The sequence below is a fragment of the Scomber scombrus genome, chromosome 16, assembly GCF_963691925.1.
Source record: "Scomber scombrus chromosome 16, fScoSco1.1, whole genome shotgun sequence".
NCBI classification, from domain to species: domain Eukaryota; kingdom Metazoa; phylum Chordata; class Actinopteri; order Scombriformes; family Scombridae; genus Scomber; species Scomber scombrus.
Genome location: NC_084985.1, coordinates 2,214,539 through 2,235,001, shown reverse-complemented (window position 1 = coordinate 2,235,001; position 20,463 = coordinate 2,214,539). Strand labels below are relative to the sequence as shown.

Below are 20,463 nucleotides of genomic sequence, written 5' to 3'. Positions count from 1 at the left end.
TTGTGATAATAAAGTATAAATCAGCTGTCATTTTGATCCAAAAGTCGTAAAATATATATAATTACTAGACAGGAAGCTTTAACAGAGTCTGATTTCACTCACAGCTGACAGATAACTTTAATATCAGGTGTTAAAATCTAATCTCCGTTCCTTTTAAAGTCATCTACTCATCACTAGTCTGTTATCTTCACTGTATTTAATCCTATATGACAGTAAAAGGCTGTTTCTAAAGAGTCATCATGAGTAATCTACACACAGCTGTGATGTGAACATGAAGCCTGCAGCGCTAAAAACACTCAAATATATCAGACAGCAGTTATTATCCAGAGTAGAGTCATTAATAAACCTCCAGGAAGGTCTGGAGGAGATCTCTAGACAACTAGCACACAGGAAATGACACCTGGCTGATTTAATGAATGTCTGATATAAAGCTTTAACAGGTTTACTGATAATATAACTTTAATATAAGTGTTTTATATCAAAGCTGTTGCCTCATATTTCCTTTTAAAGTCTTTAACTCATCAGTATGTGTGTTAACTTCACTGTATTCAACCATGTTTTTATATTTAGCTGCTAACATTTTGTACTTTAGTCATTAAAAAATCAGATTTTAGTAAAGAGAGAGGCATGAAAGTCAGTCCTGGTCCAATATTAATATAATAACACAGCTGGGATGTAGACAAACACTGAAAATGGAGAAATATTCACATATATTATGTATTTATTAATATAGGAGAAGGACTGGGTGTAATTATAAGTATGTAAACATGACGTAATGATGAGTTAAAGACTTTAAAAGGAAAGAAATCTGCCTAAAATCATCTTTAACAGCTACTTAAATATCTCCTCCAGGCCTGTATTAAGATGAATATAATATATAATCTACTTTAAATAATAATAATAATGAGTCTGATGTCATGTTTACATACTTATAATGACACCCAGTCCTTCTCCTATATTAATAAATACATAATATATGTGAATATTTCTGTGTTTGTCTACATCCCAGCTGTGTTATTATATTAATATTGGACCAGGACTCACTTTCATGCCTCTTTACTCACTAAAATCTAGTTTTTTAATGACAACAATACAAAATGTTAGCAGCTAAATATAAAAACATGGTTGAATACAGTAACATTAACAGACATACTGATGAGTTAAAGACTTTAAAAAGGAAATATGACCCATAGGCTTTGTTATAAAACACCTGATATTAAAGTTATCTATGAGCTGTCAGGTGAATCAGACTGTGTTATATTATAATAATTAATAATATATTTCCATTTTCAGTGTTTGTCTACATCACAGCTGTGCTGTGTTATTATATTAATATTGGACCAGGACTGACTTTAATGCCTCTGTCTTTACTAAAATCTTCTTTTTTAATAACCTACTGCTGCTTTAATTGTTGATTTCATTGCATTTTACTGTCATATATGATTAAATACAGTGACATTAACAGACTAGTGATGAGTTAAAGACTTTAAAAGGAAATATGATGCAACACCTTTGATATAAAACACTTATATTAAGTTATGAGACTGTGTTATAGTACTTATAAACCTGTTAAAGCTTTGTGTCAGACATTAATTACATTTCTCCTGCTGCTTAAATCGGCTTTACAGTAAAACAGCTGACTCCCCCCCCCCCCCCCTTCCTCCCCCCCCCCCCCCCCCCTTCCTCCCCCCCCCACCCCCCACCCCCCTCCTAGCTAGCTGTCACCTTGCCCCCATGTTGTTACCATCACACATCTTCCCCTCTCTTCTTTTCCTCCTCTCTCCATCACAACCACACTCACCCATCACCCTGAGCAGCACCTTCCACATGGCAGCAGCCCATCCTGAGCCGGGGTCGTAGTAGGAGTTAAAGATGGCGTCTATAATAAAGATGCAGGGCACTCTGAGAGCCACATCCAGCAGCGCCACGGCCTGCTGGCCAAGCCGGGTTTGGGTGGTCGCCATGCGGCCTCACTGGCGACGGCGTCCCGGTGCGGCGGAGCTCCGGTTATCCATTAAAACATGAAACAGAAGATAATAACAATGAAGGCGTTGTGTTGTTTGTTATTAGTCAGTTGGGAGCCTGCTGTCGTCCGCCATGTTAACCTCCTGTTGCTGCTTCTTCTTCTGGTTTTAATCGCGTTGTTTCCGCCTCCAGCCGCCAGGAGACAACACCCGCGAAACAATAAATACCCGATATATCGATTAGGTGTCCATTATTAGCTCCGATTCTGTTAGTTTTTCTCCTTTTCTCCCTTTTTTCTTGAGGACAGAAGTTGCTCGGCTGTTCCAGAAGGACTGAGCTCTGACGTGACGTAACGTAGCAGGAGTTCCGGTGTTGTGGCGTCAGAGGGTGTGGCGCGTGACGTTGCGCTATTTTTAATACGACTTTTTTTCCACCGTTTTTTTTTCTTAAATCTTATTATTATAGTTAATACGGTGGCGTATTAGGGTGATATATGTAAAAAATAATAAAAAATAAAAATAGTACTAACCTAGAGGAGGGGGGGGGGGTAATATTTTCATGAAAAAAATCTATTTCTGAAATTAAAGTCGTACATTTACGAGAAAAAAACTCAGATATGCTCTGACACTATAAAGTCGCAAATCTGCTAGAAAAAAAACTAACAAAGTTATGAGGAACAATAAGCTGGATAATTCTCTGACATTATAAAGTCGTAAATTTACGAGAATAAACTAAAATATTCTTTGACATTATAATGAAAAATCAGAGAATTTCTGAGATTAAAGTCGTAAAATTACGAGAAAAAAATATCCTACACACATCTCACTCCCAAAAGTTTAACCCTCCTGTTGTCCTTGAGTCAAGGAAGGAAGGGAGGAAGAAGGAAGGAAAGGAGGGAGGAAGGAAGGAAGGAAGGAAAGGAAATAAGGAAGGGAGGAAGAAGTAAGGGAGGAAGAAGGAAGGAAGGATGAAAGGGAGGAAGAAGGAAGAAAGGAAAGGAGGGATGAAAGGAGGCAGGAAGGAAAGAAGAAGGAATGAAAGGAGGGAGGGAGGAAAGGAGGGAGGAAGGAAGGAAGAATGAAGGAAGGAAGGACAGGAGGGAGGAAGGAAGGGAGGAAAGGGAAGAAGGAAGGGAGGAAAGAAAGGAAGGAATGAAGGACGGAGGAAAGAAGGAAGGTAGGAGGGTGGGAGGAAGAAGGAGTGAAAGGAGGAAGGAAAGGATAAAGAAGGAATGAAGGGAGGGAGGAAGTAAGGAAAGGAGGAAGGACAGACGGAAGGAAGGAAGGAAGGGAGGAAAGAAGGAACAGTCAAAACAGACGGGGTCAATTTGACCCGGGAGGATGACAGGAAGGTTAAACTAAAGTTAAAATGTTGCCACGAGCCTCCTCTCTCTATCAAAATGTAAATATTATTATACAGTTTCTGAGATCTAGACCTTAATTTAAAAGGAGAGCGCTGTCAAGACCTTGAGCACATATCATATCTCCTCACACTCAGCTGGTCCCGCTGCTACTAATAATCTTAAAATCTCTGAGCTAGAAGCTAGAATGTGATATTTATGGTTCACATTTCAGGGACTCCCCGCCAGCTCTGTGGTTAAAACCCTGATAGAGTTCTGACATACATGAGGTTAAAGGTCAGATCCCACAGCAGGAGGTGTGATATAACCTTTGACCCCGTCTGTTTTGAATGTTCCTTCCTTCCTTCCGTCTGTCCTTCTTCCCTCCCTCCTTCTCTCTTTCCACCCTTCCTTCCTTCCTCCCTTCCTCTTTTCCTTTCTCCCCCTCCCTCCTTCTCTCTTTCTTTCCTCCTTCCTTCCTTCCTCTCTCCTTTCCTTCATTCTTCCTTCCTCCTTTCCTTCCTACCTCCCTCCCTACCTTCCTTCCTTCCTCCCTCTTTTCCTTCCTTCTTCGTCCCTTCCTCTCTCCTTTCCTTCCTTCCTCCCTCCCTACCTTTCTTCCTGCCTCCCTCTTTTCCTTCCTTCTTTGTCCCTTCCTTCCTTCTTCCCTCCCTCCTTCTTTCCTTCCTTCCTTTCCTTTCTCTCTTACTTCTTTCCTCCCTCCCTCCTTCTCTCTTTCTTTCCTCCCTCCCTTCCTTCCTTCCTCCCTCTTTTCCTTCCTTCCTTCCTTCCTCCCTCCCTCTTTTCCTTCCTTCTTCCTTTCTTCCATCCTTCCTTCTTCCCTCCCTTCCTTCCTTCTTCCTCCTTTCCTTCCTTGACAGCAGGAGGTGTGATATAGTGTCACGTTGGTTGACTTTTCATCCTGCAGCAATCACACGCAACTTCTGCAGAAATTGCATTTTCTGGTTGTGTGATTGCTGCCAGACATAAAAACCTCATGTGTGACTCCACAGAAAACAAGTTTCACATGATATTCATCCTCTAATCTGTATGTTAAGTGTTTAAAAATACAAGCATCCCATGTTTTTGGAAATTATATGTCATCATATCATCAATGTTAGATGTTTTTATGACTTTATACATGTTCACTTAAATATATATTCTTGTACATGGTACTTTAAAACATTTTATATTCTTGTTTTTATGTATTTTGGATATAAATTCACATGTTTTATGTCATAATAGTGAAATATTGTGAGTAAATAAATTCTAACAATAATAAATGCCAACCACAATCCAGACTGTTAAGTGCTGAATGTCTGTGGTTTTATTTTAGACTGTGTGTTTTTAGACATACTTTTTCTTTTTAGATATTACAGCGACTGTTTGCACACTGAGTATTTTATTATTATTATTACATATATTTGTTTTATTAGTACAACTTTTGGGTATTTTTAGTAATACGTTATTTTTCCTTTGGATAGTTAGAGATGTGTTTCTATCATAGACTGTATATATAATGGACGTAACATCCGTGACGTCACCCATTGGTTTGTGGACTGCTGCTCGGAGGCCAATAGTATCGGATCTGAGCAGCGCCATCTTGAAAATTTCAGGTGCATGCTGGGAAAAATAAAAACAGGGATTCTACTTATATGGGCATCAGGAGGAGCATGAGGCGCCCTCCTGAACCTGTGAACCAATCAACCTGTCAATCACCACGTAGCCACGCCCTAATGCATACCCTGCTTTATCGTCACATATAAAATCAGGGAGGCCAAAATGTCCCAAATGAACATCATACTGCATTGAAGAAGGCTTTAAACTAGCGATTGAGACCATAAACACATTTTGAAAACGTTTACTGAGGTTAGAAATCAAGTGAGAAGTTGGTGAATTCTCCATTGACTTGTATAGAGACGGAAGTCCTTTTGACACCAAAACGGTCGCCCCCTGGTGGCCTTTTGATAGAATGCAGTTTAAAGTTACTTCCACGTTGGCATCATTTCAGAGGACCAGAACTCCCCGCCTGGTTTCTATGTGATGTTGTGTGGATCTATCTATTTATCTTTCAGTTTGCAGGTAAATGAAGGACAGAAAAGAACAAATAGTTTCAGTGTATGAAAAATGTGATTTCTTTAATTAAGAGGAAAAGAGATCAGAAGTTATTTCCTCCTGAACTCAAACAGGCTGACACACTCAACACACACTGAAGCTTCATCATCAGCTGGAGCCGAAGAAGACTCTGATGGTGTTGTTGTAGATCGTGTTGGAAAGCTCCGCTGGGTCCTCGTCCCTCGCTGCCGCCATCACCTCTAGAACTTGTCTGGAGGAGATCAGTGAAATAGAAGAAGGTCAATGATGTTTTATTGTCTCCATGTGGTTTAGTTTAAATTTAAAGGGTTAAAATGTGAAAATAAACGTATGAATAACTTCACACATTCTTTTTTTGTGGACCCAAAATTGTTGTTCTAAATATTACATTTACTCTGGAGAAGCAGTTTCCTTTCTTTCCCTCTCTTCTTCCTCCGTTAATCTTTGTTTCCTCCTTTCTTTCTCTCTCCTTCTACTTCTTATTCTTTCTCTTCTTTCTCCTTTATCTTTCTTTCTTTCTCTTCTTTATCATTTATTTTTCCTTCTTTCTTCCTCCTTTCTTTCTCCTTTAGGAACAGGCTCTATTTCTTTCTTTCTTTCCTCCTACTTGTTCTTTTTTCCTCCTTTATCTTGATTTCTTTCTTTCCTCCTTTTTCTTTCTTTCTTTCTCTTTCTTTTCTTCCTCATCTTCCTTCCTTTCTTTCTTTCCTCCTACTTCTTGCTCTTTCTTTCTTTCTTTCTTTCTTTCTCTCTAGGTGATAAAATATGTAATATGTATCATTATTTTGTGGTTACACCATTTGACATTTTCAGGATGTCAGGAGGTCTTACTTTTGGTTAAAAATGGTGCAAATGATATAAAACCAACAAAAATACTAAATGTACATTTTAACAAACCTGATGCTGCTTTAAATCTAGTTTAACATATTTCTAAGTCCTACATCTCTCTAACTTCACAGTATCGTTACTCACATGATGTGACAGGGCTCGTTCCTGTCCTTCATACAGTGACCAGCCTCCCATTTCTTCTTCGTTGGAAATGTAGTTTTAACATATTTGGAGCCTGCGTGAGTGTTCTTCACACCGCACCACGGAGCGTCTGGGAGGAAACACACCAACATAACATTAATATATAATATATAACAGTTTATATTAAATAGTGTGATAGAGCTTTAATTACTAGCTGGACATTTAGCTTTAAGCAGTTCAGTCAGTGACGTTCTTAATTACAGCTCACCTGTTTCTATCATGAGTCTCTCTCTGGGGATCGACTTCATCGCTTCTATGTTGGATTCTGTCTTTAAGGAACTGAAACATGAAACACAATGAAGTAGAAGTGTTGTTGATATTAAAATGTCCTTTAACCTTTGTGTCGTCCTCCCGGGTCAAATTGACCCCGTCTGTTTGGACTGTTCCTTCTTTCCTCCCTCCTTTCCTTCCTTCTTCCTCCCTTCCTTCCTTCTTTCCTCCGTCCTCCCTTCCTCCCTTCCTTCCTCCCTCCCTCCTTTCTTTCCTTCCTTCTTCCTCCATCCCTTCCTCCCTCATTTCCTTCTTTCTTCCTCCCTTCCTTCCTTCCTCCCTTCTTTTTTCCTCCCTTCCTTCCTTCCCTCCTTCCTTCCTCCCTCCTTTCCTTCCTTCCTTCTTTCCTCCATCCTCTCTTCTTTCTTTCCTTCTTCCTCCCTTCCTTCCTTCCTTCTTTCCTCCGTCCTCCCTTCCTTCCTCCTTTCCTTCCTCCCTCCTTTCTTTCCTTCCTCCCTCATTTCCTTCTTTCTTCCTCCCTTCCTTCCTCCCTTCTTTCTTCCTCCCTTCCTTCCTCCCTTCTTTCCTCCGTCCTCCCTTCCTTCTTTCCTTCCTTCCTCCCTCCCTCCTTTCTTTCCTTCCTTCTTCCTCCATTCCATGTTCCCTCATTTCCTTCTTTCTTCCTCCTTCCCTCCCTTCCTTCCTTGACTCGAGGACAACAGGAGGGTTAAATTCTCTCACCATCCATTTATTCCGATGTAAAGGTCGAGGTCTATGAGTGCGGCAGCGTCCTCTGCTGTCCCATCGAAGGAGTGCACCTTCACACACACAAGCTCAGTTAATTCATTTCTATCTCTTGAACATTCACTGGTGTCTTCATAGGGTTAAAAATAAATCTCACCACTCCTCCGACACATCTGTCCCGGTTCCTCTTCATGATGTCTGTCGATACAGAGACAGAGAAACTGTGACTTTATGTAAATGAAACAGAGCAAAAACCTACGATGCTGAAACTCACCTATAAACTCCTGATGGGAGTTTCTACAGTGAAGGAACATCGGCAGCTTGGTCTCCTCTGCCAGGTCAAACTGCTTCTCAAAGTATCTGAGAGAGAGAGGGGGGGGGGAGAGAGAGAGAGAGGGAGAGAGAGAGAGGGGGGAGAGAGAGAGAGAGAGAGAGAGAGAGACAGAGAGAGGGAGAGAGACAGAGAGAGAGAGAGAGAGAGAGAGAGAGAGTGAGTGAGGAGAGAGAGGGAGAGGGAGAGAGAGAGAGAGAGAGAGAGAGAGAGAGAGAGAGAGAGAGAGAGGGAGAGAGAGAGAGGGACAGGGAGAGAGAGAGAGACAGAGAGAGAGAGAGAGAGAGAGGGAGAGAGAGAGAGAGAGAGAGAGAGAGAGAGAGAGAGAGGGGGGGGGGGGGGGGGAGAGAGAGAGAGGGAGAGGGATGGAGAAAACCAGAATTATATTGATTGATGTAACCGCTGCTCTTATTCCTTTATTTATTGCTGCCTTTGTGTCTCATTGTCTGTTGTTTGTTGTTGTGTTTATGTGTTAGCAGCTAGTTGAGAAACACTATTTCTTTATACTGCTGTGCAATAAGAATTGAACTTCTTTCACCTCCTGGCTCAGTAACAAATAAGTGTCAAGATGATCAATTCATAAATCAGTTAAAATAGTTTTAAAAGCAGCATCAGGTTTGTTAAAATGTACATTTAGTATTTTTGTTGGTTTTATATCATTTGAAATGACATTTGCACCATTTTTTACCAAAAGTAAGACTGAATGCTCCTGAAAATGTCAAATGGTGTAACCACAAAAGAAGGATACATATTATATATTTTATCCCCTACAGTGTATTTAAGTGGACTTATACTAATAATTACTTCACTTACAGCAATTGTATTCCACTACCTTTATTTAATATAAAGTCATAATGTAAGATCATGCCAAACTAGTTGATATGGTGTTTTATTGACAATTTACTGTTTTTAAGCAAGTTGAATTATTTGGTACAAAGTTTTTATGGTTACACCACTTAGACATTTAGACATAATTAGACATAATCCTCTAATATATTCTCTCTAAATGGATTAAAAGCAGAAATTTGATGCTTGGTCCACAAAAAAAGGATGTGTGAAGTTATTCATACGTTTATTTTCACATTTTAACCCTTTAAATTTAAACTGAACCACATGGAGACAATAAAACCCAACTAGTATAATAACCAAGTACTTGTTAAGGTTGTTTTTTGTCATTTTGAGGTCAGATTTTTGATGTTTTATGGACCAAAACAATGAATTGGTAATTAAAATATCCATCAGTTGCAACTTTAACACTTACTTGAGTTGAGTCTCTTTTGGGCAAAACTCCAATCTGTCAAAATCTGGAGCGAGGAGAAAAAAAAAAAGACATTCATCACATCAAAGTACCAACATTTACTTTAAACAATGGTTATATATCTGAGCACTAACCAAGTCCACACTCTCCGATGGCGACCACCTTCCCTCTGTGAGCCGCTGCCAGCTCTCTGAGCCCCGAGAGATACTCCGACTCTCCGCTCTGCTCAAACTCACTGCAGCGGGTCGGATGGCAGCCGACCGTGAGAAGAACTCATCTGTCATAAAGGAGACGGAGAGATCAGCAACAGAGAGATGAAGATGTATTAAATAATAAATCACATAATAATGTTAGTGTTGCTCTTATTGAAGCTCTCTCTATCGTTACCTCTGCTCTCGGCTAGTTTCAGGGCCTCCTTGCTGTCTTCTAGGTTTCCTCCTGTGATCATAAACTGTAACAAAGCAACAATATATATTACATTTACTCAACTAAAGACTAAAGAAAATCTTATATGACCTTTTTTTTTTTTTAAATTCAATGTATAATAACCTAGAAAAGAACCTGATAATGTAATAATTTCCCAATAACGTAATAACTCCTAATAATGTAGTAAAAAATTGAGCCCCTCGCCCCAGATTGACATACACAAACGAAACTTGGTCCACATATACATCGTGTCAAGACGCACATAAAAGTCTCTAGGACCCATACCCTAGCTCCAACAGGAGGTCGGCCATTTTTAATGGAATTTGCGATTTCTGCACAAATTTTCATGATTTCCCCGCATCGTTTACGAACTCCTCGTACAAATTTAATCCGACCGACTTCAAATTCAGTCATTATGATTTTAACACATTGTAGATTAAAAATTATAAAAACATTTCGCCTATGTTAAAAACCTGCCGGCCGTGGCGTTGTGGCGAGTTTTGCTATTTCGGGGGCGAGGCGGGGGAGCGACGGCTAGCAGCTTTAATTGATGATGTCATTGTTAATTTCAGGTTGATGTTGAGATATTTTAGTGGATAAGTGACGTTTTTGACCTGCTGTTGGTCGCTTGATACAAAGTTACGATGATTCATCTTTGGGTGAGATGTTCCCGCCCCCTCAGTGAGCTCTAACAGTTAAATTACAGACACGATGATGTTTACCTTTTCAAGCCCGACTTTTAGAGCTCTGTCGATGATCTGATCAAAGTCGTCTGTGAGGAGAAAAGAAAACTGATCTCAGACAACATTTGACTTTTTAAAAAGCTCAGAAGTCAGAATAACAGCGGAGGAGTTTCTCACCGTCGTGTTTCTGCTTCCCTCGGTAGAGTCCTCTGAACATCGGGTCGGTCAGGTTCACCCCGATATCTGGAAACACGACAATATGACACCAAACATTGTTGAAGTGCTATAAACGATAATCTGTGGATGATATGGACAAAATTGTTGTTGTGCTAATTATCAAAGCTGATAAACTTGATCTAGATATGTTTCCATTAGGGCTGCAACTAACCTTTATTTTAATTATGGATCATTCTGACGATCATTTTCTCAATTTAACGATCAACTGTTTAATCTGTTACGTCATAAAATATTGAAAAAACCCCAAAACCTTTTCCAAACATCCAAAGTGATCATCAAACAGCTTCTTTTCTCTAATAACACTATAAATAGGGGTGTAAATCACAAGTTTCTCCACAATATTAAATCGATTCAATGGAAAATGACTCGATGTTTGCAGATATTATAAAGTCTGCAACGATACATGAGAAGACATCACAGCTGATTTAACACAATCACTTCCTTTCATATCAAATCACAGAAAAAGCAACTTAAATATCATTTGACTTTTTTATTTCTGAGCTCAACCAGACATTTAAATGGGAAACTATCTGTTCTCACTTTGCCACATTTTGATTTATTGCACTTTGAAATTTTCACATCTTATAAAAGAAAAACAGAAAGAACATTTATGGCGCTTTTCCACTACACAGTTCCAGCACGACTCGGCTCGACTCGGTTTTTTCTGCGTCTCCATCAGGGATAGTACCTGGTACCTGCTACTTTTCTAGTATCTGCTCTGCCGAGGTTCCAAGCGAGCCGAGCCGATACTAAATGTGACATCAACAGACTTCCGGCCACTGATTGGTCAGAGAGTCACTGGAAGAGTCATGAGCCGTCCCACACAAGAATCAAACCCGGCATTTTTAAATACCAACAACAGCGTTACAGAGATTGGTTTCTCTTCTCTTGCTTTGTGTGAGACAGAAAGCCTCATACAGCAGCAGGAAGGAAGGAAGGAAGGAAGGAAGGAAGGAAGGAAGGAAGGAAGGAAGAAAGAAAGACAGAAAGCCTCATACAGCAGCAAGTACACCATCGCCTCCATGTCCTCCATAGTTTATGTGCGGAGCCGTGCTAGGACAACCCCGCCCACGTTGAGTAGGTACTTTTTTGTAATGAAAAAGGTTCCTGGTACCGTACCGAGCCGAGGCGAGTCGTGCTGGAACTGTGTAGTGGAAAAGCGCCATAAGTTTCTATTTTTATACATTAAAGCAGGATTTTTGCTTCTCTTTTCTAAACTGTAGAGTTAAAAACAAGCCGACTCGTCTCACTTTACCTGAAATATGAGCAGCAGCACATCTCAGGTAGTTTATCGTCTGAAGCTGCAGACGTTTGTTTAAAGTCGTTCTTTTTAGTTTTTGTGGGGAAAAAGCTGCTCAGGATCATCATGGACTCTTTTTTTCTTACATTGTGTTTGTTCATTGCATCGATTTTTCTTTACACCCAAACAATAAGTTTCCTATTATAACGAGCTGAAACCAATAAATGGTATTTTTCCTTATTAAATGATTCAGAATAGTTGCAGATTAATATTATAAACCTGCTTCAGCTACAGGCAGTTTCCCTTTAACTCTTTAATATAGATTAACATATGGGATTAAAAATGTGTCGTAACAACTGAACTGAAAATTTTAAGCAGCAACAGTCGAGAAAAAGAGACCACAAATGTTTTAATGTAAGTTTGTTTTTTTTGCTTTTGATTTATTTAAATTAAAGTCAATGTAAAACTGCATTTTGACAGTAAATAACTTCCATATATTGACGTATTTAGGAAGAAGAGTTGGGAGGAAGATTGATTGATGAGTGAATATCAGGATATTATTAGTTGGAATTTGTCATATTTTCTTTTACATGAGGAAAGCATGATTGTATATTTAATATAAGCATAAAAATAAATTATATTTGTTGGCATTTATGGTTAAATATGTGCAGAATATGACTGAATATGTGATTTAAAAGGGTTAAAAGGACATTTTTCATAACATTTCTCATCTCAACTTTAATGTTTTGTTCCATTATTCTGACACTGATGTAATCCCACAGTAACATGTTTAAATCTAACAGTAGCTGAATGAAATCTTCTCCAAAAACACCTTTAAGAGTTCATTTAGATCTTTTATTTTAATGCAAACACAGTTCCTGCAGCAGTAGCAGCTGTAGTTCTGTATCAGCTTTAAACAGGATCATATTTAACTCTTATAAACATCTAACTTCTCTCTGAGGCTGCTGTGTTGTCATTTTCACAGCAGGGCTAACTCACTTAGCTCCACTGCTAACTAAACATGATCTCAGTCTGTTAAACACAAACATCAGAGCTAACACACACTCAGAGACTTTAACTCTTTAACTCTTTAACTCTTTAACTTCCTGTGTGTTATCTAGAGGTAGAAACAGAGAGTCTTACCGATGAACTTGTGCAGAGACATGACTGAGAGAGCAAAGCTTCTGAGAGGAAACACACATGCAGCACTCATACTGTCACAGCACCGTAAGTACTGTGGTAGAGGGGAAACAACATTATATCACTCCTCCTTTTAATCTATCACTCCTCCATTTCAGTCGTTCATTGAGAATAAACTAAATGTTCTGGTCATTATTTCTTTGTTTTTATATAACAGGAAATTTAATAGAAGTGTTATTTGGATAAAAGAAACTGTTGATCAATAAATTAAAACATAACTGGCAGAATGATCCATGATGAAAATAATCATAATTACACACACATATATATATACACACACACACACACACACACACACACACACACACACATATATACACACACACACATACACATATATATATATACACACACATACACACACACACATATACACACACACACATACACATATATATATACACACACACACACACACACACACACATATATACACATTCACACACATATACACACATATATACACACACACACATATATACACGCTCACACAGACACACACACATACAAACACACACATTGTGTTCAAATAAAATGACACAAATTTAATCTCATAACATTTTTCTCTCTTCCAAATATTATTAATAAATAAAATATGAAGTTATTTTACTTTCACTCACTTTTTACAAACATTCACGACTAAAATCATGATTCCTCCTAAAAAACTAATAAAATAAAATAAATCTGCGCGTTTCTTTCGTTTTTTACGGTATGCTATAAAACACCCGCCTCCAACTCCCAGCATGCCCCGCGCCGCTGTGAGAAGGTGACTGTGGGAGAAAATGGCCTCTGCCTATCTGACCCACCAGCAGAAAGTCCTGCGGCTTTATAAGAAGTCCCTGAGACACCTGGAGTCATGGTGCATCTTCAGGTGAGAGCAGCAGCCGTCTGACACTAAACTCAACCAAAACAAACCTCTAACGTTTCTATTTGTAGTCCTTTAGCTTCTATTTGTAGTCTTTTAGCCTGCAGGAGCTAACTGCTAAGCTAACTGCTAACCACTAACCAGGTCACTCATTTCTTCTCATCATGTTTAAACTTCTCTAACTCTCATTAAAACACTAAATATACACCTTTAACTATCTGCACCGACTCTTCTGATTAACACCAGTTTATTTTATATATAACAACAGTCAGATAAATGTTATTAATTCAGATATTTAGCACTTTCTACACTGTTATCTGCTGTTATACTCAGTAATCAGCAATGTCATCAGCTTTAATTGGCTCTTAATTGGCAGGATGATATAATGAAAGATGATAATGTTAAATAAAGTCACTGTTAAAGTCTAAAAACATAATAATATATCTGTTATCTGCTGTTATACTCAATAAACAGCAATGTCATCAGCTTTAATTGGCAGGATAATATAATGAAAGGTGATAATGTTAAATAAAGTCAAATAACAACAAGAATAAATCTGATATTTGCTGCGTAAAGCTTCATTACGTTCAATATAATTAAGTAAATAAGTTTGTTTGTGTTTGTTGCTCAAGTTAAAAATGAATATTGTGATAGATAACTTAGATAAATACATATATTGATTGAACTCAAATGGTGATTAAAGAGTTACAGCAGCTACTAAAAGTGTGTGAGGTAAAAGAAATAAATACAAATAAAGAACTTAATTATAAACAACATGCAAATAGATTAACTCAAGTATTAATAAACAGAATAACCACAAATATAATATAATTAGAGATATAACCATAACTTAATAAATATACTTTTAGTGTATACTGACATGAGTTTACACTGTTAGTTATCTGCATATTTTATATATATGTTTATTTATGAGGCTGTCAAATGATTATTTAGATTTAGTTTAAAATGGTATTATTATTAACAGTTTTAAGTTCATATTAACGATGTAAAGCAGCGATTTCTTTATTGGGAATCAAATGAATGTGAAGAAAGTTACTTTATGAACTTTTAGATTTAAGTTAAATAAAACAATAAGTGTAATGAGCCGGTGTTCGGTACTTTAACTCTGAGTCTGTAACTCCTGAAGTATCAAGTAATTTTAAAAACAATATAAAAGTATGAAAATATGAACATATAAAAATAGACTATATAATGAGACTGAGTTTAGTCGGTTTAATGATGTTCATGAGATTTCTGAACTAATGCCAGAAAATAGTGAAAGTTCAGAACCAACAACTGTGTGAAATAGTGGGATACATCAGATAGAGCTGGGTAATTAATCTAAAGATAATAGAAGAGAAGATGGAAGGAAGGAAGGAAGGAAGGAAGAGAAGACAGGAAGGAAGGAAAGAAGGAAGGAAGGAAGAGAAGACAGGAAGAAAAGATGGAAGGAAGGAAGTAAGGAAGGAAGAAAAGATGGAAGGAAGGAAGAGAACACAGGAAGAAAAGATGGAAGGAAGGAAGGAAGAGAAGACAGGAAGAAAAGAAGGAAGGAAGGAAGGAAGGAAGGAAGGAAGAGAAGACAGGAAGAAAAGATGGAAAGAAGGAAAGAAGAGAAGACAGGAAGGAAAGATGGAAGGAAGGAACGAAGGAAGAGAAGACAGGAAGAAAAGATGGAAGGAAGGAAAGAAGGAAGGAAGAGAAGACAGGAAGGAAGGAAGAGAAGACAGGAAGAAAAGATGGAAGGAAGGAAGGAAGAGAAGACATGAAAGAAAGAAAGAAAGAAAGAAAGAAAGGACAGATGGAAGGAAGGAACGAAGGAAGAGAAGACAAAGGAAAGATGGAAGGAAGAAAGGGAGGAAGGAAGGAAGGAGTGAAAGAAAGAAAGGACAGATGGAAGGAAGACAGGAAGGAAAGTGGGCCGGATTGGACTCCTCGGCGGGCCGGTTCTTGCCCACGGGCCTCATGTTTGACCTCCCTGCCTTTAAAACATCATTATTTTCCCTCCCTAAAGATCCTCATGTGTGAGAGCAGCAGCGTAAAGATTAAGATTACTGTTCATCAAGGTTGGAGATAATCGTTCATTCATCGTAATCCAGGTTAAAAGTTCAATTAATCGTGATATATAATATTCAAAAGGACTAACTTATTCTCTGCTAACCTGTAAACTTTAATGTCCTTTTTCTCAGCAAACATCTTCACTAATTAAACTTTTCTTCCTCCCATCACTCAGAGATAAGTACCGGTTCTACGCCTGCATGCTGCGGGCTCGTTTTGATGATAATAAGAATGAGAAGGACATGGTGAAGGCGACCATGATGCTGAAGTCCGGAGAGGAAGAGTTCTGGGACAACCAGCATCCTCAGCCTTACATCTTCCCCGACTCTCCTGGAGGGACTTCCTACGAGAGATACGAGTGTTACAAAGTCAGACATTTCATTTTCTACGTTTTATTCTAATTATTTAAATATACTTCTGGAGATTTCTTTGACACAATAAAATATTTAAAAGCAAATTTAAGACTTTTTTTTCAGCGTAATCTGTAACAGTAAAACAAGTGTTCTGTGTTATAATACCACCTGCTTTCATCTTTAAGAAAAATATAATTTTGGCTTATTAGGAACAATCATATTGATGTAAATCCTCTGTTTTTTGTTCTGGTAGGTCCCAGAGTGGGTGCTGGAGCACTGGCACCCCTCTGAGAAGGCCATGTACCCTGACTACTTCTCCAAGAGGGAGCAGTGGAAGAAACTGAGAGCGCAGAGCTGGGACAAAGAGGTGAGTTTTCTCTGCTTCCCTGCGCTCTTCTCTTCAGTAAACAAACACAATCGGCAATATCGTGGTCAGCAAAAATTCATGTCAGGTCGTGTCCGTGTATTGTCCGATAAGTCGATAACGTAAGTATCGGTACAGGCGTAGTTGTACCTGACAGGTTCGACAGGTCTGCGCCACTCGTACATTTTGTTCTTAACCCTCCTGTTGTCCTCGAGTCAAGGAAGGAAGGGAGGAAGGAAGGAAGGAAGGAAGGAATGAATAATGGAAGGAAGGAAAGGAGGAAGGAGGGAGGGAGGGAGGAAGGACGGAAGGTAGGAGGGAGGGAGGAAGGAAGGACGGAAGCTAGGTAGGAGGGAGGGAGGAAGGAAAGGAAGGAAGGACGGAAGGTAGGAGGGAGGGAGAAAGGGAAGGAGGAAGGAAGGAAGGAAAGGACAGAGGAAAGAAGGTAGGGGGGAGGAAAGAAAGAGAGAAGGAGGGAGGGAGGAAGGAAAGGAAAGAAGGACGGAAGGAACAGTTAAAACAGACGGGGTCAATTTGACCCGGGAGGACGACATGAAGGTTAACTAAGAGAAAATCCCAAATTCAAGAAAATTGAGTGTTTCTTGCATGAAGCCCGTTGCCTTCTTAAACTATTTTCTGACATTTTTTCAGACTTAGAAAAAGTTAATGTGGTAAAATATTTGGCAGATTAAACAATAATGAAGATAATCATCAGTTTAAACGTGTATGTCCTCCTCTGTGGTTCCAGGTCGCCCAGCTTCAGGCCGAGACTCCAGCCGGAGGCCCCCTGACCGAGGTCCTCCCTCCTGCCCGCAAGGAGGGCGACCTCCCCCCTCTGTGGTGGCAGTACGTCACCCGCCCCAGGGAGCGCCCCACATAAACCCCCCCCCCCCCCTCCACCAACCTCTCAACCACACAAAAGCGGCACGAAGACCAGCTGACCTCTTATTTAATCACCATCTGTGTGTAAAGAATATTTGATGTAAATCATTTCTGAAGAGGTTCATCTGTGACGAGAAACAACATTCACAGAGATTCTTCAGTAGTCAGTTTTTGGTGTTGGGTGACTTTACGAAGTCTTGTAGATTTACCACTTAATAACTTTAACTGTTCCAATAAAGAAATATGTGATGAAAGTTGTTTGTGTGGTCTGTACAATGAGACACGTTGGTTTCTGTGAAGTGATGTTTAAGTGCAGCTAATTTCTGATTTTGGAAAATTATTATAAGTTAATCACTGAAAAGAAAGTCCTTATCTATATATATATATATATATATATTTTAATATATACTTTATTTACCAGGGTCCCTGTGGATCCTTAAAAACTCTTAATGTCTTAAATTTAGTTTTTGATACTCAAAAAACAAATGTCTGGAACTGTAGGAGTTAGGCATTAAATTTTATTCATATATTTGTTCAGTTTATTATTAGGGTTAATGTTCCGCATTTTTCACAGCCTAATTGTGCCCCAAATGTCTTCTTTTTTTTTTTTTGTACATACATCAGACCAATTTTATATTTTACGGTTCGCAGAAATGGGTGAGGTGGTTTTTTTTTTCTTGCTGTAATGATTCCTCCTGTTCATACTGACCATTAGAAGATCCCTTCATCATGTTTACAATGGAAGTGATGGCCACTTCAGCCCTACTGTACTGTTCACTACCGGAACCAGCCGAGCTGAAGAATGAAGATCTCTGGTGCAGATGATGATGATGATGATGGGGATGACGAGGATGAAGAAGAGGAGGTGGAGGAGGAGGACCTGACCTTGTAACCACAAACCCAAAATAATAATAATCACTACACGGATCAAATACCCTTTTCTTGTCTTTCAAAATCACTCATCATGTTCTATATTTACAAATTATCATTTGATTTAAATTTAATAAACTAAATTAAACTTGCATTCTTCCTTATCTCATCATGTTTTCGGGGAAGTATTAATACAGGAGCGCATTTTCGCACATGCGCAATGTCGCTACCTTATGTGAGTCCGACCAAGCGGCCAATGTGAGTCGCATGTTCATTAGTTTGAAAAATATATATAAACTTTATTAATATATCCTGATCGCAGTTAGCGGCTGATGTGACTGGGACTTTTTTCTTTTTACTTAGACTCTACATATTTTTATTTAAAAGCCCTTAAAGGAAGTATTTATGAGTATTAAAGTGAAAAACACACAGACACAAACTTTCCTCTGGTCACGTGTGTAATGACTGACAGCTCTACACTCCCTCTGCTGGAGCCCTGCAGTTACTACACAACACTACTGCTGCTGTTAGATTAACATTATACACATAAAACACAGAAATAACTCTTCCACAGTGCTGCAGCTGACAAAACAATATTTTAAATTCAAGATAAACTATGTAAAAAGCACTCAAAAGTTCATATTTGAGTCGGGTGAATAATATGTTTTTCCAAGCGGAGTTGCAGTACATAACTGTCAGACAGTACCAACGGCTAATAATACTAGCCGTTGCTAACGGCTGCTAACGTTAGCACCGTTAGCACCAACGGCTATTAACAGACACCAATGGTTGTCAACATTAGCGGTGGCTAACCGATGCTAATGCTAGCGCGGCTAGCGCTAACGTTTTTCTTTTATTTAATTTATTTCATAAACTAAATGATGTTGTCAGTGAATAATGCCATATTTACAACAAATTAGTTCCAATCAGAAACTCACCGGTATTTTACTTCGGCAGAAGGAGCAGCAGTAGTGTGACTGCTCCAGGTTATAGCTCTTGTTTTATCACTCTGGGTTCTGCTGTATTTGTGTGTGTATCTGGATCAGCTGCTGCGTTGACAGCGGAGTGACACAAGCTTTTATAGTCTGTGTGCTGGTACAACGGTTATTTATCTAAATACATTTAAAAATGTATTTATTTTTTTAAATTAATTAATTTTATTATTAAAATCATATCCACATAAATTCACTTTTATCTAATCAATTTTCTAAGTTATCCAATTTATTTTATTCCACTGTTTTGGTAACCGGGGGTTACAATAGGGACATACATCAAGGTACAATATGTGTTTAGGTGGAGGATTTACTGAAGTTAAGCTAATGTTAGAAGCTTCAAACTACAGCTGTTTTTATATTGTTTATGTTGGAGCCAAGGACTCAGTCACAAGCAGGGCTGTAACTAACAGTGTCTTTATTTCTTAATACATACAAGAAGCAAAGCAGAAAATCTTCACCTTCACAGTCCATCAGTATGTTTCCTCAGCTGCTAAATAAACTAGCTGCTACTCTCATGCTGTGTACAACACTGAACAGTTTTCTTCTTCTCTCAATGCTTTCACAACTCGTTTCTTACTGACTCTACAGCACCACCTGGTGGTGGAAATCATGCAACGCTTAAATCATGAATCAACCAATTGCAATGCAAATCAAACCACTAATGCTAAGACATCAGATTTTATTTAAGCTTTATATGTATAGTACATTTCAACTAGAAGAGGACATAAAGCAGACCTCTCACAGACCACCTGAGAGGTCTGGATAGATCTTAATGTAGCAGTAACATCAGTGATGTTGGTGGAAAACAAACAAAACTATCATATTTTCAGCAATAATATTTTTGAAACTTAAAACACATTAATTATCAACATTTTCTCATCATGTTGAGAGGAAATGTGATTCAAAGTTGGTTCAAAAAAAGTTGTTGAACATTCTCAGAAACATGATCAGTTGTGTATAGGGCTGGGTATCTTTTAAATAATTACGATACCAGTGTTGATCCAAGTCCCCTTAAAGTGATACTGATACCAATTGAGTAATTCATTAGATACTCGTTACACATTTAGTGCTCTGTTTTTTATCCGGTATAACAGGCGTGTAGTGTAGACCCACTTTAGAGCGTTTAGGTGGCATCTTGGCTGCTGAACTGCTAAGCGCGCTAACTCAAATTCACCACGACTTCACCACCACAGACGGGTTGTAGCTGCTGTGGCAGTCGGCCAATCACTTGTTGCATCTAATTGCAGAATGCTTGCGTTGTTTGTCTGTAAGGAAGTTAATACAAATAGTCATATTTTTTAGCTCTGGGAATCTGTATTT

At 38.7% G+C, this 20,463-nt stretch overlaps 2 protein-coding genes across 2 annotated transcripts; one reads left to right on the top strand and one right to left on the bottom strand.

Moving 5' to 3' along the window:
- Positions 1-5,507: 5,507 nt before the first annotated feature.
- On the bottom strand, positions 5,508-12,764 carry tatdn1 (TatD DNase domain containing 1). Its single transcript, XM_062436187.1, is given in 13 exon segments — positions 5,508-5,630; positions 6,371-6,497; positions 6,636-6,706; positions 7,379-7,455; positions 7,539-7,579; positions 7,656-7,741; positions 8,974-9,016; positions 9,105-9,236; positions 9,239-9,247; positions 9,358-9,421; positions 10,119-10,168; positions 10,257-10,322; positions 12,700-12,764. Coding segments are annotated over 13 exon segments (891 nt in total). The 5' UTR covers positions 12,722-12,764; the 3' UTR covers positions 5,508-5,527.
- A 736-nt stretch (positions 12,765-13,500) lies between these two features.
- On the top strand, positions 13,501-17,532 carry ndufb9 (NADH:ubiquinone oxidoreductase subunit B9). The gene is made up of 4 exons (XM_062435888.1): positions 13,501-13,627; positions 15,855-16,047; positions 16,286-16,399; positions 17,145-17,532. Exons 1-4 carry the CDS (start codon positions 13,539-13,541, stop codon positions 17,274-17,276), a joined length of 528 nt encoding a protein of 175 aa, XP_062291872.1. The 5' UTR covers positions 13,501-13,538; the 3' UTR covers positions 17,277-17,532.
- Positions 17,533-20,463: the final 2,931 nt, after the last annotated feature.